A 22,382-nucleotide genomic window follows, 5' to 3' on the forward strand; every position below is an offset into this window, starting at 1 on the left:
TTGCTCAGATGGATCAGCGACATTCAAATGATTGAGAGTGCGGCGTGAACGAGGCTTTAATATATACAAAACAACATGTTTTCTTCTCAGTTGGCAGCTCAACTAAAGTAAATAATGTTTGAATCTTACATCTGTTGTGGAAAAATAGAAATGCAAAAGACCAGCTTGGGACATAACAAATGCAAAATACATTTTAGCCTGGACCTCTAAGGTTATTACCAAAACCAATATTCACTGTGTAAATATGTGCATAGGGCCACGCTCCATTAAGGATGTTTTTATTTCATTTTGAAGCTATTGGAGCAGCCTTTAACCAATACGGCGTCGACCTCCATTTGCTGTCCGTTGTGCACCGAAACTCCACAAGCTGCCACCCAAATGTCGGTCAGGACCCGTCATCCACCACTGGTGGGTTCCCGCACTGGGGATTGGGGGGGGGGGAAGAGAACCAGTCATGACATTACAGTCATGTTATGTGCTGGTGACACTGTTTGAAAGGCAGGGTACACCCCGGACAAATCACCAGCTCACACACACACACAGACAGACAACCATTCACACTCACGTTACAAGTCAAAATATCTGCTGTGAAAAATTTAACTGGAGCCAGAGCTGCTTAGTGACGGAGGTCTTATGGAAACATCAAGCTGTACGAGCATTTAACATTTAGCCAGACTCTCTGTATAGAAACTTCCAAAGTGATGAAATAAACAGGACTGAAAAAAGATCGAGAGGAAAAGTGTTGAGGATTATCTATTGAGCTCAATCTTCTGAAACAGCAGTGTAATGGAGTTTTAATTGTGGCAAGATATTCTTAATTAATCTATAACATTGATTACATGCAGCACCCTTTTTTTCTTCATTATTTATGGTGTAATAAAACCAACCGTCATGTGGTCTCTAACGCTTCTCTGTATTTAGTGTTTGTACAGTGAAGTGGAGTTTTGGACAAATTTGCCCAGAGGGTTTTTTTTTTTGGTTGACGGACAATAGAAAATAAACCAATACCTCAAGGGGGATTGAATATTTTTACAGATTTTATTTGTATACTTGGCAAATAGCTGTGAAACATGTGGCAAAAACACAAAATTAAATTTAAGACGGAACGTTTATTTATTGCAGAGTTTATTTATCCATCTCTCAGAACACTTGGTAATGAGGCCAACACAAGTTTTTGATCAAAATCACAGTATTCTTTATCCAGTGGTGCAATATTTGTCTTCGGGCTCCATTATGTGTCACAGGAACCCTAACGGGTCACAGCTGCTCAGACGTAACCACTTGTTACTTTTAATTTTAATGGATTTTAACCAAAGAATATTGTTGATCTTTCTCAAAGTTACAAAGGATAAAAGCTAAAAAAAAAAAAAAAAATGGAGATGTAAATCAATGCAGTGGAAAACTATCTGTTATCCAAGTGGCAGACTTCCCATCCAGGTTCCTGAGCGAGTCCGTTGCTCCAGACTGACAACATCCCTATTGTTTCCTGCTGGATGATAAACTGCGGTTATTGCAACTGTCAAAGTCCAGGTGTTGCTCTCCTGCTTCCCCGACTTTGTCTTTTTACTCTTTGTAATCTTAATATAAAGTCACTTTTCGACTCAGCTTTTGCGTACAGCCACATTTTCATTGTCACAAAACGACTACGGGAGATCTTCAGGCAGTTGATATATTTGTTTATCATCGCCAAAGACTCATGGATTACTTTTCCGTGTTGATGTTTCTGGCTCTCACTTTTCTGGCTTATTCTCTGTTTTGAAACAAAACGGTATCAAGATGCTTTCCAGTCGCCCCCGCAAGCTCCCCATTATGAAGTTGTCATGCTCAATAGTGAAGGACATGAATGTGTGTTTGGCTTCACGCAATTGCCTGAAACTTTTGAATCACTTTATTTATAGTAAAAGGGTGTTGTTGTTTTGTTTTTTTATATCATTTGATTTGCATTGCACTTGGACTCACAGTGGGTCGCGTTTTAAGCACTAGAGCTATAGATGTGATCTTTTTATTCCACTCCATTCTTCTTCCTTGTCAAAAGCACTTACATTACCCATAATGCAAGTCAACCACTGACAGTTTGACAGATTGTGCTTCTCTGAAGTTACATGTAAAAAAAAAAAAAAAAAAAAAAAAAAAAAAAAAAAAAAAAAAAAAAAAAAAAAAAAAAAAAAAAAAAAAAAAAAAAAAAGTCTGGGTGCACTTATGCAGCGAAGGGTGTAGATTGCAGTAGGCTTGCAGCGTAACTACGGGTTTTGCGAACCCGCCTGTCAAACCATTTGATTGGTCGATCCAGCTCTTGGCGGGAGGTGGGAGGGAGGGGAGACGGGGGAGGTGTAAAGCGGAGAGAAAAGTGTATGTAAATGTACCAAATAGAAATGTAAAAGAAGCTTCAACACAAAGGACTTTGTGAAAAATCAGGTGCAAAAGTCAGAATGTTGCAGATGTTTGATTTGATGTTTCACAACAATCGGGATCAATCAAATAGTTCATATCTTCGGCTGCTCATCCAGTTTTTGGGTTGCAACTAGCTCGCTTAATTGTAATAAAGAGATAAATTTGGTAGCTACCGCAAACCAAAAAGTGCACTACGCCTTATGAAAGTTTGTGAAAGGATCTGAGAGGATTCAGATTTGATATTAGAATATGCAACTGGGTTCCGAATTGATTCGACCAAGAGGTGAGCGATATATTGAACTTGATTTAATGCGGCTTGTTCTAAGTGGAACGTAGTAAATGATTACAATCGAGTACTCTGCCCCTTCAGTTTGTTGTGTTTTCTGTTTTACTTCGTATTCAGTCTCCTTTGTGACAGGTTCATCTTGTCCAACTGCTCCAACTTAAACACACCAGCTACCCGTGCCATTTCTAACAAGAGGAGATTTCATGATTGTCAAGGAAACTCTATTGTTTAGTCCTGACATACTTTGAGACTCCTCCGAGTCCCTGAACGGGGTAAAGGTCCTACGAAGGACACCCCGACCTCAGGAGCTAACTGTCCATGACTGTGGTCACATTGGACTAAACATCATCACAATAATAGTGAGCTATAGTTCGTTGGACAGCCTAGAAATATCGCAATATTAATTATGGACCATAACTCCAGGTCCAGAGAAAGGACATCATGTAATTTCTCTGAATTAAGTTATAAATCACAGCAATCACTAGACTGTAAACTGTGTACGAGAGACCTTTACAGCTACTGGTGTGATCATATACTGAATGTGATGATTAAATACAGCACGGTAATAGTTTCTAAACACTGTGTAGCAGTGACTTTATGGACCAATCATATGGTCAAAGTTGGGGGAGATTAACCATGAAACGGGCAACGTGGGGTTAAATTTCTCTCGTTTACAGGACGTCGGTGCGAGTTCAAAGGCTTCAGAGGAAATATATGTAGGACGGAAGTGTGAATTGACAGAAGACATGTGCTTGATGCTGTTCTAGTTCAGATTTTTCATCAAAGCTTAGTGATTAATTGTAGCTCGTTTGTGTTGCAGTATTTTGGTGTACTGACACACACACAACATTACTCCGGCGTGCAGACCCTGTTTGTCCAGATTAAAATGTGCAGTTCCTATGTGAACGGTGTTGGTCTGTTACACTCCAACAGGAAGTTCCTCCTCATCCTCCGCCTCCTCCTTTTGTTTTAATGAAGCCCCCGGGAGGTTCTGGAAAAGCCCTGGAACCGAAAAAGGCCAGTCCATCCCGTCCAAACCGCCGCCTCCTCTTTTTAGTCCCAGCGAGCTCGGACCAAACCCTGCTCTGCCTCCTGCACACAGCACCGGTTGCTGTGGCAACCGCAAACAGGACGGGACAGGGTCCTGCTGAAAAACAGGGCTATGATTTCAACAGATGTCACGACAACACACACACACACACACACACACACACACACACACACACACACACACACACACACACACACACACACACAGGCAGCAAGAAAAAAGGACTTGAGTCCGGTCAGTTTATAGCGTGACTCCGTGGAACTGATCCACAGGCAACACATTTTCTATATTATCATACAAAGGAGGACCTCGGCTGGCTTTAGGTGTCACAACATAAAATACAGGAAATCGGCACTAGACTGCACAACAACCGATCCAAGCCCGTCTGTATTTTGCACTCTCTGTATCCTCCTATTGTCCCGGCCATGCGTCACGTCCACACGGCCCAAGCCAGTCGCTCCAGTCGCCCTGATTGGGTCGACGACATGGGATTGTTCTGCACAGCAGTCGGGTGGGGAGGGGCGGGGATTGGGGGGGGGGGGGGTTCTTTGGAACTCCACTTCCCAGCGTGAGAGGAGACGGAGAGCGCGAACGGCTCCCCGGAGGCTCGAGCCCCGGCGACCCCGCCGAGTGCAAAAATATGCAGAGGTCACCTGGGTTTCTATTGGGCAAGAGCTAAATCTGACTGACACCGAACAGCAATAACCCTTGACTCCGGGGCTGCCGGAGAGACACGCTATTTATTTGCCGGCAGAGAAATGTCAAGCAAACAGTTGTGAATTTTAAACATGCCTTCAGTAGAAAAAAAAAAAAAAAGAAAGTCTGATGTAAACTGAGGGGAGCGTCGGGAGGAGCGGCCATCGGAGGAACATTTCAGAGCTCTCGATAATTATTCTAAGAAACAAATGTCCTGTATTTGTACTTTTGGTGCTTGGCATGCTCTCAGATGAATATTAGAGAAACACGATGTCTATAAACTGCACTCAACAAAAGTACAACACTTGGTTTTTCCTCCCATTTGTCACGAGATGAAGTAAAACATCTCAAGACTTCTGTGCACACAAAGAGTTGATTTCTCCCTAATTTTGTTGACAGATTTGTTAGAATCCATGTTTGCTTTTCCAAGACAATCCGTCCACCTGACAGATGCTGCACACCACGTACCGAATGCACGTCCCTCAAAAAAAAAATCCCTAAAAATTACAAGATGAAACTGCACATTTTTTTTTTTTTTTTTTTTTTAGTCCCAAGACACACCTATGCAAATAATAATGCTTAATCAGCTTTTTCATGCGAAAACACCTGTCAGACAGATGGATTATCTTGGCCAAGGGGAAGTGCTCCCTAACATGGAAATGAAAAAATAAATGAAGTAACTAAAACAGACAGATTGTCTGCTTTGTGTAAAAGTTAAATGGGAGAGAATGTTTTTGGTTTTTTTCATCGTGAAAACAGAAATATTGTAAATCTTTTTTTCATTTAGAGCTAGCGTTCATTTGTCTGCTTCATGAGCACTTGTCATCAATAAAATTTTTTTTAATTTTTTATCGCATTTACATACAGCATTGATAAATGAGAAAGTCCCGATAAATCGTCTGTGTAAATATTTCTTTGCATCCAGAAACACAAGTGCATACAATTGCACAGCACTTTCACCACCTACCAGTGGAGGTCGCTGTTCTGCCGCCGCGCCTCCTGCGATCTCCGCGGGCGGGAAGGTCGCGGCGACCTTTCGGGTTCCTCGGCGTGGAGAGGTTTAGCAGCGAACGAGGACGGATGGCTGGTGTTGGACTGAGCCAGAGAATCATGCATCTGCTGCAACTTCACAAAACACAACACAGCTGGTGAAACATCTGGGCAACACGACGACAACACACAAAGCGTGTCGACGACAAGGAGCGACACCAGCAGCTGGAAGATTCTAACAGCGTGAATTAATTCGGATTTTAAGGTCCATGCGAATGTTATAAATTTGAGATTTTAGAGCTTTTAGTCTCGCCAGGTTCGGAAAATGAATCTTGAGTTATTAGTTCTTCACTGACATCCCCATCCCTCGTGAAATTTTCAAAGTGACAGCTTTTAAGATTCCCAAAAGAAGCTTTAAAATCTGGAAATTTAACATTGGAAAGAAAATATTTTTGAATGATGTTCTCAGTTCCTCAACAATCCCATCATATGTTTGTCAGGCCTGACATTATAATTTATAAAATTATATTCTCTCTACTTACAGTTTTGTGCTATATTATTTTATAATACAAGTTGCTTGTATTATAACTTTTAGTCGTGGTACATAGTTACAGCATATTACTTGATTTGTACAGAGATTATAACAAATAAAATATGTCAGTATCAACTTCTATAGCACATATTTATCATTCATGATTAGAAGTAAATAACACGTAATAGTTTTGGGCTTTCATGGAAAAATATCCATCGAATAAAAAAAATAGGCTGCACTATCATCCTGAACAGAATTGAATTGATTGAAATGTTCTGTGGACCCACGCAGCTGCTTTCACTCAATTTGGCCGATTTGATTTAGATTTATTTGTCCTCCTTTTTTTTTTTTTTAACAGGAAGCTAAACGGGAGAGTGAGGGAGGCGTCGCTCAATCTCAGCCACGCCGACAAAGTCTGCAGAAGAGGATCGATCAGGCGAGGTGGGTGAAAAACACCCGTGCAGGTGAAATGCACAACCGTATACAACTCTACATATTTTGTTGATTTGTGCCGAAAGTAAATTTATCCTGCTGAAAACTTAAAAACTAACTTAAAAAAAAAAAAAAAAAAAACTAAAACATGCTTTTCTTCAAACGCTAACAACTTGAGAAAAAAATTCAACACGTGTGCAAAAAACGAGGAAGTTCAGCGACAGTCTTTTCCAAATGAAAACTGAAGTTCGGACATAACAACCCTGTCGACTGGAAACGACGTCTTCGTATCAGTAAATTGGTTTCAAAACGATGTCGTGAAAAGAAAATGTTCGATGGTGTTTTAGTGTTTTTTGCGATTCTGTACGTTTAATAGACGGATCGCATAAAAAGCGCTTAGATGAAGGAAAAGATTGGTGTTTTCAATTCAATGCAAATGTCTCTCGAGTCGCTGTTTCTGTATTAAACCACAACACTCCTCATCTTAACCACGAGCTGCCAGGGCCCCAATGCCCATAAAAAAAAAGAAAAGAAAAAAGGGCTGAATGACGATTATATCAGTGGATATTACATTGTAAAGCAAATTAAATATGTTGTTAGTGAACATTTTACTGCCACTTGATAAATATTTCCTCATTATGTTGTTTCCTTCAAAAAGCTATTGGAAATGAGGCGTATCAATTTGGAGGAGACAGGGTCTCCAAATAAAACTCTTTTATCACTGACCGGCTGTAAAACTCGCACGATGATACGAAGCAGAAATCCGACTGATGGCACCGAGTCTGAATGAAGTGTTAATGAGACTCCCCAGTTACCCCGACACGTTGACTGAACATCAGTCAGAAAACAAGTACAAGTAACTCCAACGGAACAAATTCTCTGGTCATCATCCAGAAATCCCCCCCCCCTCCCCGCCCCCCCACCATCGAAGAGAGAAGGAAGCCGTTAAATCATAAAAGGTTGACTTCACTCTTCTGAATGATTTCTCCGTTATTGGAACAGCATGTCTCGAGCCGGACCGTCAGAGGGACGCCGGCAGTGATGCAATGTGGCCAGAGCTCTTCCACCAGCCGTCGTGTGCTAGCAGCGTGGAGCAGGAAGTGTTAGTGTGCAAGGGGGGGGTGGGGGGTGGGATGTTCGGGCGGGCGGGCGGGCGGGCGGTCCGATCGAACAAATAATAAAAAATAATTTAAAAAAAAAAAATCACTAATGGCACCCCCGTTCACAAATTGCGAAGTCTGGACCCGTTTCCCGGCCCCCTGGCACCCACACACACACACACACTAACACACCCACACACACACACACACACTAACACACCACACACACACACACACACACCCACACACACACACACACACTAACACACCCACACACACACACACACACACTAACACACTGCTGCGCTCGCCTCGACGACGGCGCGGAGTGTGAAGGGGCCGAAAAATGAAGGAGGGAGCGTTTTACAAATTTAGTCTGGGAGGAAACGAGCTTTAGCGCTTTGCGGCTGGCTGAGGTCGGTGCCGCTTTTGGGTTTTTTTGGCGGCCGCGCCGGGTCCTGATCTAAATGGAGTTTTTTTTTTTAATGCGGCCGACCCCGGGCTGTTTGAGGTGTGGTCTGAACTCGGCGCGGGGGCCCTGCACAGCATCACACGCCTCTACTCAGGCTCCAGCGCCTTTCGAGCTGGAGGAGGCGGAGGAGGGTAGGGGTGGGGGGGTGGGGGGGGGCTCCCACCCCCCCATTATAGATGATGATCTCACCCCCGGGCTGTCCGCGGCCATTACAGGCTCAGAAAATGGCCACCTAAGAGCAGCAAAGTGTGTCAGATGACACCTTTTAGAGCAGCAAAACAGACTCCGCAGGCACATTTCTTCACCAAGACATCATGCGGCTTCTTTTGGTAGGCTTATTTTTAATCTTTGATTTTTGAATTTGTCAGAAGAAAAACTACTTTGACTTCTTTCATGTGATTGAAAATACAGCAAATTACCATTAAATCAGTTTGAAATAAATTAAAGAAACGATTGAGAAAGAGTTTCCTAGTAACACTCCAAAAATGAATACAAATATTATTTTAAAGTTGGGTTTCTGCCCTCAATCAGCAAGTTTGATTAAAAGCGAGTCTGCTACCTCAATTTCCATAAATGTTCTTGAAAGCAAAATAATTTGAACTGTATTTAAAACTTTCCCCCTCACAACTTATTTTTTTTGCCCTCATGCAAACGGAAATCCGTAAAATCTCCGAGTGAATACGCGAAACGGTTTTTCGTCCACTTCAAGCCAAAAGAAGTGAGATTTAAAAAATGACAAATGCTTTTGGAAGCCCCCACCCGCCCCACCCGCCCCCACCATCCCACCACCCCACCCCGGTTCCCCACCACTTAATGCGTTGGTGCTGTCACTCCCCGAGCAGGCTGCTGTTCTCTTCAATGTAACCCAGCTGTAAACGGAGACAACATTTACTGTCCGTCTTCGTCATAATTCACCCGACGTCCCGCTCTTCCTCGCGCACGGACAACGTCCCTGACAACTGCTGTAAATCTGCGGCTGAGAGTTTGAAAGGAAATGAGCGGCGGCGACGGTTTCCGCGCCTCATCTCAAAACGCTCCCGACACCCGTCTCCGTCTCCGTTGTTAGTCACAGGATCAAAACACCAGGGGAGACGTGTCGTTTACATTTGAAGCTGAGCGGACGTTTCAGGATCTTCACATGATGAAGAATCTCAGCTCTGAAAAGTTTATTTGAATTAATCCGTCCCCCCCCAAAAAAAGAAATGGGCCTTCGTGGTTTTTTTTGTTTTGTTTGTTATATATATATATATATATATATATATATATATATATATATATATATATATATATATATATATATATATATATATATATATATATATATATATATATATATATATATATATATATATATATTTGTTATTTGTTTCTTTGCTGATTGTTCTGGGACCATTTCAGATGCTGATTTATTTAATTTTTTTTTACTTATAATAAAATTGTATTGAATTTCACTGTCGCTGAAAGAGCGACTTTCAACATCAGACGTCAGGTTTTTTGAAATCTCGTAATAATTTTTTTTAAAAAAGAGCGAAAAATCTTCCGTCGTATTCAACCTCGTGACAAAAAATAAATAAATACAAAAATCTCCGCTCTTGCGCAGGTTTCCTTTTTTTTTAATTTATTTACAAGGGTGACGCTGACTCAGTACGTCTTCTTCATGAGGTTTTACTGCCGGCTACGAAACGCATCACGTCTTAATCTCACCGTGCTCGGCTGCGTGATTTACACATGGAGGGAAGCTCTGCTGAGTGTTATACGCTCTGAAAGGTTTCCATATTAACTGGAGGCTTAAACAAGAGGAAAATGTCTAATAATGATTCCACACACACACTTTTTTTTTTTTTAGTTTGAAATGCTCTTATTATACTCTGAAGCCGCCGGCTACATCAAAAGCTTCTTTTTTTTTTTTTCCTGCGGCGAGGCGTGCTACACATCCGGAGGCTGGTGAACTTTAGGGAAGCAAAGTGCAGCAAGTGGCGACAAAAAAAAAAAAAAAAAAAAGTAAATAAAACAGCTAAAAGGGATTTAAATTTGTAATCACACGGCCGTTGGAGAGCGAGCGTCGTACCGTACCGTGCAGCTATTACAGTTATCAGTCAGCGATGCTCGCATTTACTTCAGATTTGACCTTTTAGGGTCATCAAACACAACCTCTTCGTATTTTAACCCCAACTTAGAAACACTATATGAACATGTAAAAAAAACAAAAAACGGATTATGACACGCTCCAATGTACGTGGCTATAAGGACGTTTCAAATGTTTATTAGCAGAAAATATGAGTCTAACTTGACACACAAAGACTTGCCATACAAAGACATATTTCACATTGAAGGTCATGTATTTTACTATATTGTCGTGATTTATATGTTTTATATGACTTGTGGACACTCACAGGAGGAGTTATATTTGTAGGCACATAAATTGAATGCTCACTGGTCTTACGAAGTGTGTTTTAAGCCTTTTGTTAGCTGCTTATGTGGCCTAAAAAAAAATAGATTTAAAAAAAAACAACGATCCTTGATTTTGTTAAACTTTAGGAGCTTTTAAAAGACACCTCAAAGGCTGCTCTAATTTTTCAGTGTGCTCTTTTATTTTTAAAGTAGAAGCCACAGAAGTCACTGCTGCCGAGTGCAGTAACTCGAACGTTATCCAGGAGTGAAGTTTTGCTTATTTTTTTTGAACACGGCAGCAACTTAAAAAAAAAAAAAAAAAAAAAAAAGGGCCGATGTGGTCGTTGCAGTAGTTTGTTTTGGTGACACCGAGCTGCGTTCGGCTGTAACCCTTCCTGCCTGCGTGTGTGTGACTGACAGCCACAGGTTGGTTCCACCTTCGGTTTCTGTCTACTACGAGGAAAACACCCCCCCAACCCGGCCTCCCCCTCCCCTCCCAACCCCTCCCCCGGCCCGTCACGGAGTCACGATCTGCACGAACGAACAAACAAAAAAGCTCTCGGCATCCTCTCCTTTTACTCCTTTTTAAAAGCGTTACACCTGCTGACATTTATAAAACCTGCTCGTCTCCTGTTTTTTTTTTTTTTTTTTTTTTTTTTTTTAAATCCCCCATTTCATTTCACACGTCACCCCCCTGGAAAGTTAGACAAATATGTGCTTCTTCTGGACGCCAGCGCTGGTAGTTTTGGATCCATATCACTGGAATGTTTGTGTCAATATTTACAATAGCTTAAAAACCAAAAATAAATAAGAAGTTTTCCTTTTCAAGTTTTGCTCAATTTAGACAGAAATTGCATCATGGGACACTAAAACTCACGCAATCTGAACTAAAGACATTTTATTTTGAGGTTGGCAGCTTGTTAAATTCCCCCTCGATAATTCAGGGAAGAGATTTAAGGATACAGCAAAGTGGAAAAAAACCAAAACAATAACTCACAAATTAAAAGAGTAAAATGTGTAGAGATAGTAGCATTTAATTGATGCGGAAGTGGTTGACATGACGAGTGATGCCTCGTATTTTCACAATAAAAGTCCAGTATTGGCCCAGTGTGTGTGTGTGTGTGTGTGTGTGTGTGTGTGTGTGTCCCTATTTCCCACACACTGAGATTTTTGCCTCATATAGCTCACAAGGGGGGCAAAGACTGTAACTGACTGTAAAAGACCCGGGCCATCAGCGCCGCCGTGAGACCCGAGAGCGGATTGGAAACATGTGTGTATTAATACCTGCTCGAGGGCCCTGAGCGAATATACCGCCCGGGCTAACCTGCTAATAGCCTTAATTTGTAAGATAAACAGTAGAAGAGTTTGACACTCACTCACCTATAAGGTGCCTTTCCTCTGCCGCGCTTTGCCTCTGCTGCCTTTCGGAGGCTTCGGAGGGACTAGAGGAGGAGGAGGAGGAGGTGTGTGTGTGTGTGTGTGTGTGTGGTGGTGGTGGTGGTGGGGGGGGGGCAAAGTTACCGCCTGCCTCAGCCCTGCTATCTGTTAAAGTCATTTTCTCTCAAAGAGGAATTAATTTCCTTTCTCCGGCGGCCCACGGAGCCCCGTGGCACAGCCCGCCTTCGTCCAAACGGATCCCCCAGAGGAGGCGAGTTATTGTGACCGTCCCACCGTTAAAAAAAAAAAAAAGAACCCGACCGAGCCTCGGAAACTCTGACGCAGATTTATGTGTGCTTTATGTTTGATTTGTTTTTAATTTATACAGTATATATTCCTTTAATTTTACACTCCGATCAATACACAATATCGTGGACGCTGTGACCGACGTTGCTTTAAGTTTTTAAAGAAGGGGGAATGTGTGTCAAGTGGTTATTCATCTTTATCTTTAATCAAAGTGCAATAAATATTGATTTGTAAGATTTTTAATTGTCTGCTGCAATTACATAAAACCAGACTTTTGTCACTTCCCGGATTAAATCCGGATTATTTATCATCTTTACATTTCCATATTGTCTGTCTTTGTATCAGAAATGATGTCATTGAGTTCGAGAGCGATTGTATAAATAAATAAATGTCTTGAGCCATCATATAACTTCAGATAGTAATAATTAGTGAGACTAAGATAAATCGGAGACACATTTCAAGATGTTTACCGGCTTTTTATTTCTACTTTACTCCTTGAAAATGTAACTTTGAAATGGTCAAATTTATGTACTGAGACACCGACGTGAGTGATGACGACGTGTGACGCGAGTGCTTGATGTATTTTTAGGTGGTTGAAATATTTTATCTTAAATGATCTCCGGGGATTTCTGGGGGACATTTCTTCTGGTCTCTCAGACTTTAAGCGCTTTAAAACAGTATTTTAAAATAACAATAGAAAATTGTGAGCGATCTGATTCCATGGTATTGACATCTTAAAAAGTTATTTTTAAATTACAGATAATCTCAAAAGTAACTGAATGTGTTTATTAAATGCAGCTTTTTGGAATATATTAAAAAAAAAAAAAACAGACTTTGACCTTCGTGACCTCGTAGAAAAAGTCCAAACGGTGTCTATATTCAAGTGTTGGTCAGTTTGATGATGTGTTTCATTTCAAAATGAGATAAACACCATTTGTAAAAAAAAAAAAAAAAAAGACAACAACACTCAAATCGTTCGGTGAAACAACATCAGAATGAACTTTGGTTCTCTGTTGTTGTTTTTTTTGAGGTAGCAGGTCAACTTTTGTTTGTTTGTTTTCACATTTCAGTCTATATATAGATATATATATTGTACTTATAAATGGCTATAATAGAATAAAACATATTTTGCTTTAAGCGGGAGGGAAGGTCAGGCACACGGTGAATGAACTGGAGCGGTTCAACATCAGACGAGCGGACCGAACGATGGAAACCGTTCGTGGAAGCGTCCTCGCCTGCTTCCACAGCGTATCTGAAAGGGGTCAACGCTGACAAAGACAGGGTGACATGCTTAATTAACCTCTGACACCTCCCCACTCCACCCTTGAGTCCCTCCACTTCCCCTCATACGACCCCCCCACCCCCACACCTTCCACCCCCCCCCCTCCCTGACCCCACCCATCCACTGTTAAAGCTGTGTTTTCTTTTTTCTTGAAGGAAAAAAAGAAAAAAAAAAAAAAGATGGCCACCGGAGGTCAGATCCAAGTCCAAAATAAATTGCCTTCTTTTCCTGAGGCTCAGCCATTTTAATAGTGCAGATTTATTGTGCTGTGCTTTTTGGAGGGGCGATCATATGTATGTGGTCAGTAGCGCCTATGCGAGTCTGTGACCCAGCCTCCCTCTCACGTTACACCCTATTTATAACATCCCCTCCGCCGGCTCCCCTTCGTTCTGCAGTTCCTAGGAACCTCCTTCCTGCCTCGAGCTCCAGTCTCCCACTCCTCCCGACATCCGAGAGGCTCTCGCTGCAGCTCACCCCCGGGCTGACTGTTTATCCTGCGACCAGCCTGGCAACCGGCCGCACGCTCCGGATTATCGCAGGACGCCCCCGGTTTCAAAACACATTTTGCTTTTCTGCTCTCTTGACTGTTCCACTTTTCTGACTGAGAGGAGAAGTTTTGTGGATAGTCGAAGGAGGAAGGAGAAGAAAAACAAAACAAACAAAAAAAGAGAGAGAGAAGCATCTCGGATATGTGCTTGTGATCTTTTTCTGTTTCTGGTTGATTTAGTAACTTTACCTGCTTTCACTTGCCCTTCTCACCTTTCCTGGAAGGGCCCGTGTGTGTGTGTGTGAGTGAGTGTGTGAGTGTGTGTGTGTGTGTGTGTGTGTGTGTGTGTGTGTGTGTGTGTGTGTGTTTTTGCACACGATGGATCACACGCTGTTCGGCTGCCTGCGGAGCCCCCACGCCCCGGCGCAGGCCCTTCATCCCGCCTTCACCCAGTCGCCCCTGACTCTCCACGGACGCTCGGACCACGTCTCCTACCCGGACCTGGCCTCCTCCTCGTCCTCGTCCTCCACCTCCTCGCCGTCGCCCTGCATCATCTCCAGCTACCCGGGCGACGACGGCGGCGGCGGCCTGTTCCCCGGACAGCACCACCACCACCACCACCACCACCCCCCCCACCCCCACCGCGGCCACCTGCCCTCGCAGCAGCATCACCACCCGCCTCAGCACCACGCGTCCTGGCACATCCCACAGATGCCGTCGCCGGCGGCGGCGGCTCGCGCCACAGCCTCTGCCACCCGCACTCCCACTCGTCCCACGACAACGGGCCCACGCCTCCGGACCTGGGGCACCCCGGCGGGCCCAGTATGTGTGCCAGCACCCCGAGTCTGGGCAGCGGCAGCACCCCCACGGGGGCCTCCTGCGTGCCTGCCGACTTTGGCAGACAGACTCTGTCACCTGCTGAGGCCGAGAAGAGGAACGGCAAAAGGAAAAGTGACAGTTCAGGTAAGAAGAGTCGGGACAGAAGTTTCAATTTTTAACGAAGGCGAAACACTTTTAGAGTTGTTGTTTTTTTTTTTAAATTATTGTTCTCATAGTTTTTCTCCAAATATTAAAAAAAAAGAAAGTTTTTGGACATTTATCGCAACATTGCTGAGCTCTCCGCAGGCATTTCCAGCGCGTCTTTTCTTGTTTTTTTTTGTTAGATAAACACTTTTAACATAAATATCAGCATTTTACGAAATTCCACGCCGAGCTGAAGAATAACACAAACATCTGTTCGCGTCACTCTAAATCACTCGACGCCTCGGCCGCCGAGAATTCTGCAGCTCCGATAGAAAAACAAGAAAACTGTGTGAGAAGCAGTTCGTAGGTGTCGGCTGACGGTCCGCCTGCCGCCTGCAGCGTGGAGCGAGAAAACACACACAAAAATGTTTTTTTTTTTTAAAAATGGGCACATCAGAACCGGCGCGAGGCACATCTGACTTACTGGCATGTTTAGTTTAAAAAAAAAAAAAAATCACATCTGGTTGGTTGCGACGCTCCTCAGAGGGAAAGAGAATGAGGCACACGGTAAAGAATTAATGTCACGGATTGTAAAAAGACTACACCAGCGCCTCGCACCACACTAAACACCCCCGGATGGCTTTTCAGCCCCTTTTTTTTTTTTTTGTTGTTTTTTTTTTTTTCTCCTCTAAATCTGTCAGGTTAAAATAAATCACAGTCAGGTTTACTGAACTGAAATGAACGAGAATTATTCAGTGTCAAAGTTTAATAGGACTCTTGCTCGTAGTTTGCAAAAATGCCTTTATCTGTTGTTATTAATCATGAAAGAAATTATTATTTTAATATCTAAAGAAAACATCCCAACTTGTGCTTTGAAAAATACTTAAAGGACCAGTCTGGAGATGACCAGTATATATATATATATATATATATATATATATATATATATATATATAAATATATACATTTGTAAGTATATATATATATGTAGTGAACTGTGTTCAAAGGCTTTGAGCTTTAAGGACACTTTTTCTGTAGTTGTTATTGAATTTGTAACTTTGTAAAATTTGTGTTTCTGCAGCTTCAGGCTCCCTTAAAAACCACAACAACAACAAAAACATCCCTAAATTGTGCATGTAAATGTTTTAAATGACGTAGAGTCGCAAGAACTGATCATGTAGAAAAACTAGAAACCGCAGTGTTCATGAACCCGTATTCTCTCCACACATTTATAAAACCCAAATGCCTCCTCCCGGACCCCCCCCCCCCCCCCCCGATAGATAACTCGCCCTCCCCGACGTCTCCAGCCTGCGGTCACAACAATCAATCACAGCGGTGACAAACTTGCCGAGCTCGGGTCGTTGGAGTTCTCGCCGGGAACGTGATCTTAGTTTCCAGGCGAAACCGTGTTCGACCGTCCTCCTCTGTCCATTTGAGGATCACGAGGGCCCTTCGGCACTGATCCCCCCCCCACCCCTTTTTTTTTTTTTCTTTTTTTTTTTTTTTTAAGGCCTCTTTGTATTAAGACTTGGCATCGCACGCACTTGACTGTTGATATTCACATTAATTAGTCGTCGTGCAGGATGCCGGTTGCGAGGCCGACCGTTCCCCTCCTGACAACTGATCCTGATGAAGTTTGCACAATATAATGGAATGAACTCTAAACTGGCTGTTAATTAACACGCAATCAAACGGCCACAGGAGATGATGCCGTTTAAAACCCACATCCCCTGATCCCTGCACGATAAAATAACCCACAAATAATGACCTTTTTTTTTTTTTTTCTTTCCCCCAAAGCTCAACATGAATTTTGATGGTTTAAGTTTGTGTTAAATCTCCAGTTATCCGCACGTAAACCGCCGCACGAGTATATTTAATCCATTAATTGAACGCCCGACCTCCTATTTCCTCTCCTCGTTTGTCAAATCGTTGGGAAACCGAGCCTCTGCCTCCAAATCCCACATCCCCCTCCGACGATGCTTCACCCCCACACTCGTTGCATGTGCCGTGCCTTAACGCCAATCACGCACTGATTATCGTCTAACGAGGCCGCCGACTCAATCAGCTGTCTAAATATCGGCCCCCGTCGCACGAGATACAGAGCTTCTGATTAGATTTCAACCATCTGGACCCGAAACCTGAATTTAGATACAGAAATAATAACAACAACAAAAAAACTAATATGAAGCATCTTGACTTTCTGCCGTGTAATAACCTGCTTGTGATTGTTTCCTCCAGTGGTGGTGGTGGGGGGGGGGTATGAGTCAGGGTGTCTGGTTTCAAAGGGGGCGGGGGGGGGGCGGTGTTACCTGCTTGGTTTTGTAGCGAGGTGTCGTGGGAGTGGTTTCTGTCTGGAACAATAAAAAGTGCCCGAAGTCTTATTTTGTTGTAAAAAGGAGCAAACGAAAGCCTCTCGTTTTAAAAACAACAACAACAACAACAACAACATCGACGACAACGTGGACGTATCGTTGCGTTTTTCTTGTATACGCAAAAGAAAAATAAATCACAGCTTTTCACTCCCTTCATCGCGGGTTCTCGGGCTATTTTCCCGGACGGCATCCGTCCGTCCCGCTCCGCGTCGGGTTGATGGCGGCGCCCGTAACGACCCGCCCCCGTCTGGCTGCCTGGATTTTTCTCATATTATTGCTCCTTTTTATTTTTTGTGTGTGTTTTTTTTTTGTGGACAGATGAAAGTTACAGTGGAGCGACCTAATTGCTGCGGTGTTAGCGGCCGCGTCATAAAAGCCCGACGCTCGTTTTTTTAACTCCAGTCGTGCTTTTTATTTTTGTTGTTGTTGTTCCTCTTCACACGGCGTCTGTGTTTACCCGAGAGCCGAGGCGGACGCGTCTGAAGGGCACCTCCGCTTCGGTTTGGAAATTACAGGGAGGTGGACTGGAGAGGTCAAAGGGCGCGAGCCGGACTCGAGCGACGATCTCGTTTCATTTCATAAAATCTGAGTGGAAATTCTTTCCGTTTTTTTTTTTTTTTTTTTTTTTTTATATATATATCTGTTTTGTTTCGTCCGTGACAAATATAACTTCCCCTTTTCTTTTTTTTTTATTTTACCCCTCATCTTCTCTTCAGGCTTCGCTCTGGAAAAAAAAAAAACAAAAAACATCCACTTAATTAAAAGGAGGATTTTTTTTTCCTGGTGATAGAAAACAGAAGCAGCAGGGGTTCCAGCTGTGTGTGTTGGGGAGGGGGGTTCTTAGGTGCAGAGATAGTTCCTCCTCCTACGACATGGAAATCTGGCTCCCGGAGCTGCAGGACTATTTACAGTTTGGCTTGACGCAGGCCTGTTGGATTAACACACAACTACAAGAACAGGACCGCAGATGAATTAGCACGCGATCGCTGCCGAGTGCGACGTGCAGCTGAAGCGCGTCCAACAGGGAAAAACCACAAAGGGCTGCTCACAATAGGAAAGTTTTCAACCAGATGTGTGTCTTTTTTTTTTTTTTCTTCTTTTTTTTTTTTTTCTACGGAAAGTTTGTGGAACTACAAAAAAAACAACAAAAAAAAGTACTTTCTTCGGTTCGGGGTGACGAGCTCGTCCGTTTACGGCAGTTTTATTGTTTGACTGACTTTCTGGACTTAAAATACACAGAGGAAGGAAAAAACAACAACAACAAACCTCTTGCAAAGTTGTCGTACTTTGTCCGATTTCGCTTCGCTCGTTGTTTGGTTCCATATTAAAAGAAATGAAGCCGAGGAAAGCAGACTTTCTTCAAGACAAATTAAAGCCATGCTAGCGGTATATGAGCCCAGCTGCCGCAGTCAGACACATGTGTTGCCGCCCACGAGTCCTTCCAGCCACTTAAAGTATTCATAAACAATGACTGAACAATAAAGTGTGACTGACAGCTCCCATTGTTTCTCCCCTTTTTTTCTTTTACCTTTGCCTCCTTTTCCCTTTTCCCCTCCTGCTGACTTGCACCTGCCACATAACATTTGCCTTTTATTTTAATTTTTTTTTTGCTGCATATAAATCTGCTCCACAAAAAAAAAAAAAAACCTGTGTTGGTGTTCGGTTTCAGAGTCCCAGGACGGGAATTACAAGTCGGACGTGAGCAGCAAACCCAGGAAGGAGAGGACGGCGTTCACCAAGGAGCAGATCCGAGAGCTGGAGGCCGAGTTCGCCCACCACAACTACCTGACCCGGCTAAGGCGCTACGAGATCGCCGTCAACCTCGACCTCACCGAAAGACAGGTAGGTTCATCCAACCAACCCCCCCGCCCCCGCCCCCTCCACCCTCTCCATCCCCCGCCCTCACATTAGCACGTTAATGCCATGTTGTGAAAACAGAGGCGGCCCCCGAGACGACGAGGAGGCTTTTCAGCTCGCTACTGTGTTTTTGTAACGTGGTGCTCCAGATGTGGCCTTGTGTGTGACGGGGACTATCATATTCCAGATGTTCCTGTCTGTTTCTTCCAGGGCGGAGGCAGGGAGACGGGTTTTTTATTTTTTTTTTATTTTTGGGGGGGAGGAAGTGCGCTGTCTAAGCGAGTCATTGTAAAAAAAAAACGAGACGTCTCTATGTTAAATTAAGAAGTTGAACGACTGCGTCATCCAAAACTACAGAAACAAGCTTTTATTTTATTTTTTTAAGTCAACGTTACTCCACTTAAGGTGAATAATAAGGTTTAATAGACCTTCGTAAAAGCAGGTGTAAACAGATACCATCTACCGGGCTCCTGCTTTTTATCATGCATACTGGTTTAAAGGCGCTACATGAGTCATCACTTCTGCTTTTAGTTACACCTGTCACATATACAAATGTTTTGACGTGAGAAAGTGTTTTATAAAAGACAGATGAACAAAAGAAAAAAAAGTAAGGAAGTTAAGTTTATTTATAAAGCGCCTTTTCGAAAGCAGTTACACGATGCAACTGTCCCCTTTCAGTTTTTAACCTCGATCTGGGGACAACCGGAAAGGTCAGTCGACCTCGGTGATCGCACAACAATTCAGGAACATGACGTGGGTCCCCCGAAGAGATAAAACAGGTGAATTTGAGTCAATTTAGTGCAAAATACGGATCAACGATCCCAATTTTTCAATTTATTCAAAAAGGAAGTTATAAAGCAACAGAAGTCTAAGAGTTGGAGGAACACGTTTGAGTTTCTGGGTCGTGAAATGTCTCAAAAAACATCAAAAGTGACTTAAATCTGTCGTCCTACAACTGCTTTACTTCAGTAAGTAAACATTTCATATCTAAACGTCATTGATAATTCAGCTGAAAACAATCAGAGAGGCTCGATTCTAACGTCCAACACTCGTTGATGCTGTTTAAGGATCTTCAGATAAAAAGTGTCTTAAAAGAGAAATTTGACTTTTACGGCGGATGATTTTTTATTTTCTTCAGGTGTGTGTGTGTTTTTTTTTTTAGGGATTTTTCAAAGTGAAGCGAGTTGTAAACCTGCGCTGTCACATTGAGCTTCTTTTATTTTTTACTCCTCGCGGACCTTGATTTATTGTTGCGTGAGCTGTTTGGAGAAGCCTGATGGATGTTTTTAGGTCTTTGTTGGAAGCTGGAATATTTCTCACCTCGTGCACGCTCAGGGAGGTTAAACCAGACTTTAAAACCAGACTTTAAAACCAGACTTTAAAACCAGGCTGAATTAGGTTGAAAATAGATGTTTTTCCAGAGACCTTAAATACAAATGTTTTTAACAGCATTTAAAAGAGGTTATTTCATGGTGAAGTAGATACGAGGAGCAAATTGGCGATAAAAAGCTGTAAAACCACCAAACAATTTGACGTCTTTTTTTTTTTTTAACTTTGAGCCTAAAAGTCTAAAAAAAATTTGGGCTTGAAAACCAAATCAAACTGATTGAGTTGTGGTCGTGTCCTTTACGTGCGTTGATTTCTTGCATCGGTAGAGTGTTTTGTGGGTACGTTTCTCGAGCGGCCCCCGTTGGTGCTGCACTGAGGTTTAAATGAGCCATCGCGAACCTCCGCGTCAGCACTTCTCCTGCCCGGGCGCTGAGCTCAGGAGTCTCTTGAGTGTCACCAGTGAGTGTGAATGCTGCCCCCCCCCCCCCGCCCTCCCGTGAGAATAACACGTCTGTGTTGATATTAGAGCCATAAATAAACCATTACCTTTTTTTTTTATTTTTTTTTTTTTGCTGCTTTCAGAAAAAGGGCCTCGAGGCTTGTAAAGGAGCCGATACTCGGGCTCAAGACAAACGTCTGTGCTGTCGAACTGACTTCCTGAACATGTGACCGCCGCTCGGGTCCCCTCGGAATGACACTCCCCAAAAATAAACCCACCCGACCCCTCCACCTCCTCCACCTCCTCCACCCTCCCCACCTCCCTCCCTTCAGCGAGCCTCTGCTGCTGCTGCTGCTTCTTGACGTGTAAACCGTTTTAAGCAACAGCTTAATCATCAATCTGAGAGACGTAAATACGGGGGAGGCCGCTGAGTCAGGGAAAAGCGGCGAGACGCCGAGCAGCAGATGGAACAGCAGATCCACTGCATAATTGCCGCCGTAGAAAATAGCTGAGAGAAAGTTGCTGTCCTTTTTTTCCCTGACCTTTAAAGGGGAGGAGGGGTGGGGGGGGGAGAAGTGCTGAATGTGACATTATTTATTTATTTTCCTTTCCACGTCCCGCTAGGTGAAGGTGTGGTTCCAGAACCGGAGGATGAAGTGGAAACGGGTGAAAGGTGGCCAGCAGGGGGCGGCGGCGCGGGAGAAAGAACTGGTGAATGTGAAAAAGGGGACGCTGCTGCCGTCGGAGTTCTCCGGCATCGCGGCGCTGCACCACTCCACGGACTCCTTAGCCAACGAGGACAGTCACGACAGCGACCAGAGCTCCGAGCACGCTCACTTATGATGGAGACGCATCAGTGACCCCCCCCCCCCCCCTCCTCCACACAGCCCCTACAGAGTTCAGGCACCGCCCCCCGCCTCAGGACCGTCCCCAGACGGACTGCTGATTTGCCCGATCGTCACGCTAACGACGCTAAATAAGTGTACAGACGTACAGAGGAGTGATTGTATGTTAGAAAAAAAAAAAAAAAAAAAAACGGAGTCGTCACGCAAATGTAAATTTCAAGCACAAAAAAAAGTCTTTCAAAGTACCATTGGTTTAAAAAAAAAAAATTTTTTTTTAAAAATGACCTCGACAAAATGGCAGAAAAAAAAAAAAAAAAGGAACATTATAAATATTTAACGTGATGTCGTGGTCGGAGATTCGGTCACGTTCAGTTAAAAACTGTTTGCTAACATTCCACGTTCGCGCCCCGAAGTGGGGGGGAAGCAGGCCGAGGCTCCGATTTGCACTGTTTCAACATACAAGTCTCGCACCTCCGGAGGTTTCTACTGTATAAAAATGTAAATTATTGATCCAATCGAAGTGCCCGGGGGAAATCAATTTTTTTTTTTTTTTTTTTGCCCCCGCTAATATAAAAAAAAAAAAAAAAATGATGTGTAAATAATCCCTCACTATCGTCTTAAACCTTAACAGGTTGTTCTATACGTCAGCCGACACTCAGAAGACAAAATCTGAAACCTGAAATAAGTGTTTTATTAAATCTTTTTCAGGGACAAATTGAATAAAAAAAAATTTAACCAGTGGTGAAAATATTTCTTATGTATAATTTGTTTTTTTTCTTCCTTC

General features: G+C 43.2%; 1 protein-coding gene across 1 annotated transcript; it reads left to right on the forward strand.

Moving 5' to 3' along the window:
* Window positions 1-13,706: 13,706 nt before the first annotated feature.
* On the forward strand, window positions 13,707-22,338 carry meox2a (mesenchyme homeobox 2a). The gene is given in 4 exon segments (XM_069720709.1): window positions 13,707-14,528; window positions 14,531-14,756; window positions 18,798-18,970; window positions 21,378-22,338. Coding segments are annotated over 4 exon segments (975 nt in total). The 5' UTR covers window positions 13,707-14,171; the 3' UTR covers window positions 21,597-22,338.
* The last annotated feature ends 44 nt before the right edge of the window (window positions 22,339-22,382 follow it).

The sequence above is a fragment of the Brachyistius frenatus genome, unplaced genomic scaffold, assembly GCF_029030835.1.
Source record: "Brachyistius frenatus isolate BFR_SWC_R1_liver_20210118 unplaced genomic scaffold, ASM2903083v1 Contig_247, whole genome shotgun sequence".
Taxonomy (NCBI): domain Eukaryota; kingdom Metazoa; phylum Chordata; class Actinopteri; family Embiotocidae; genus Brachyistius; species Brachyistius frenatus.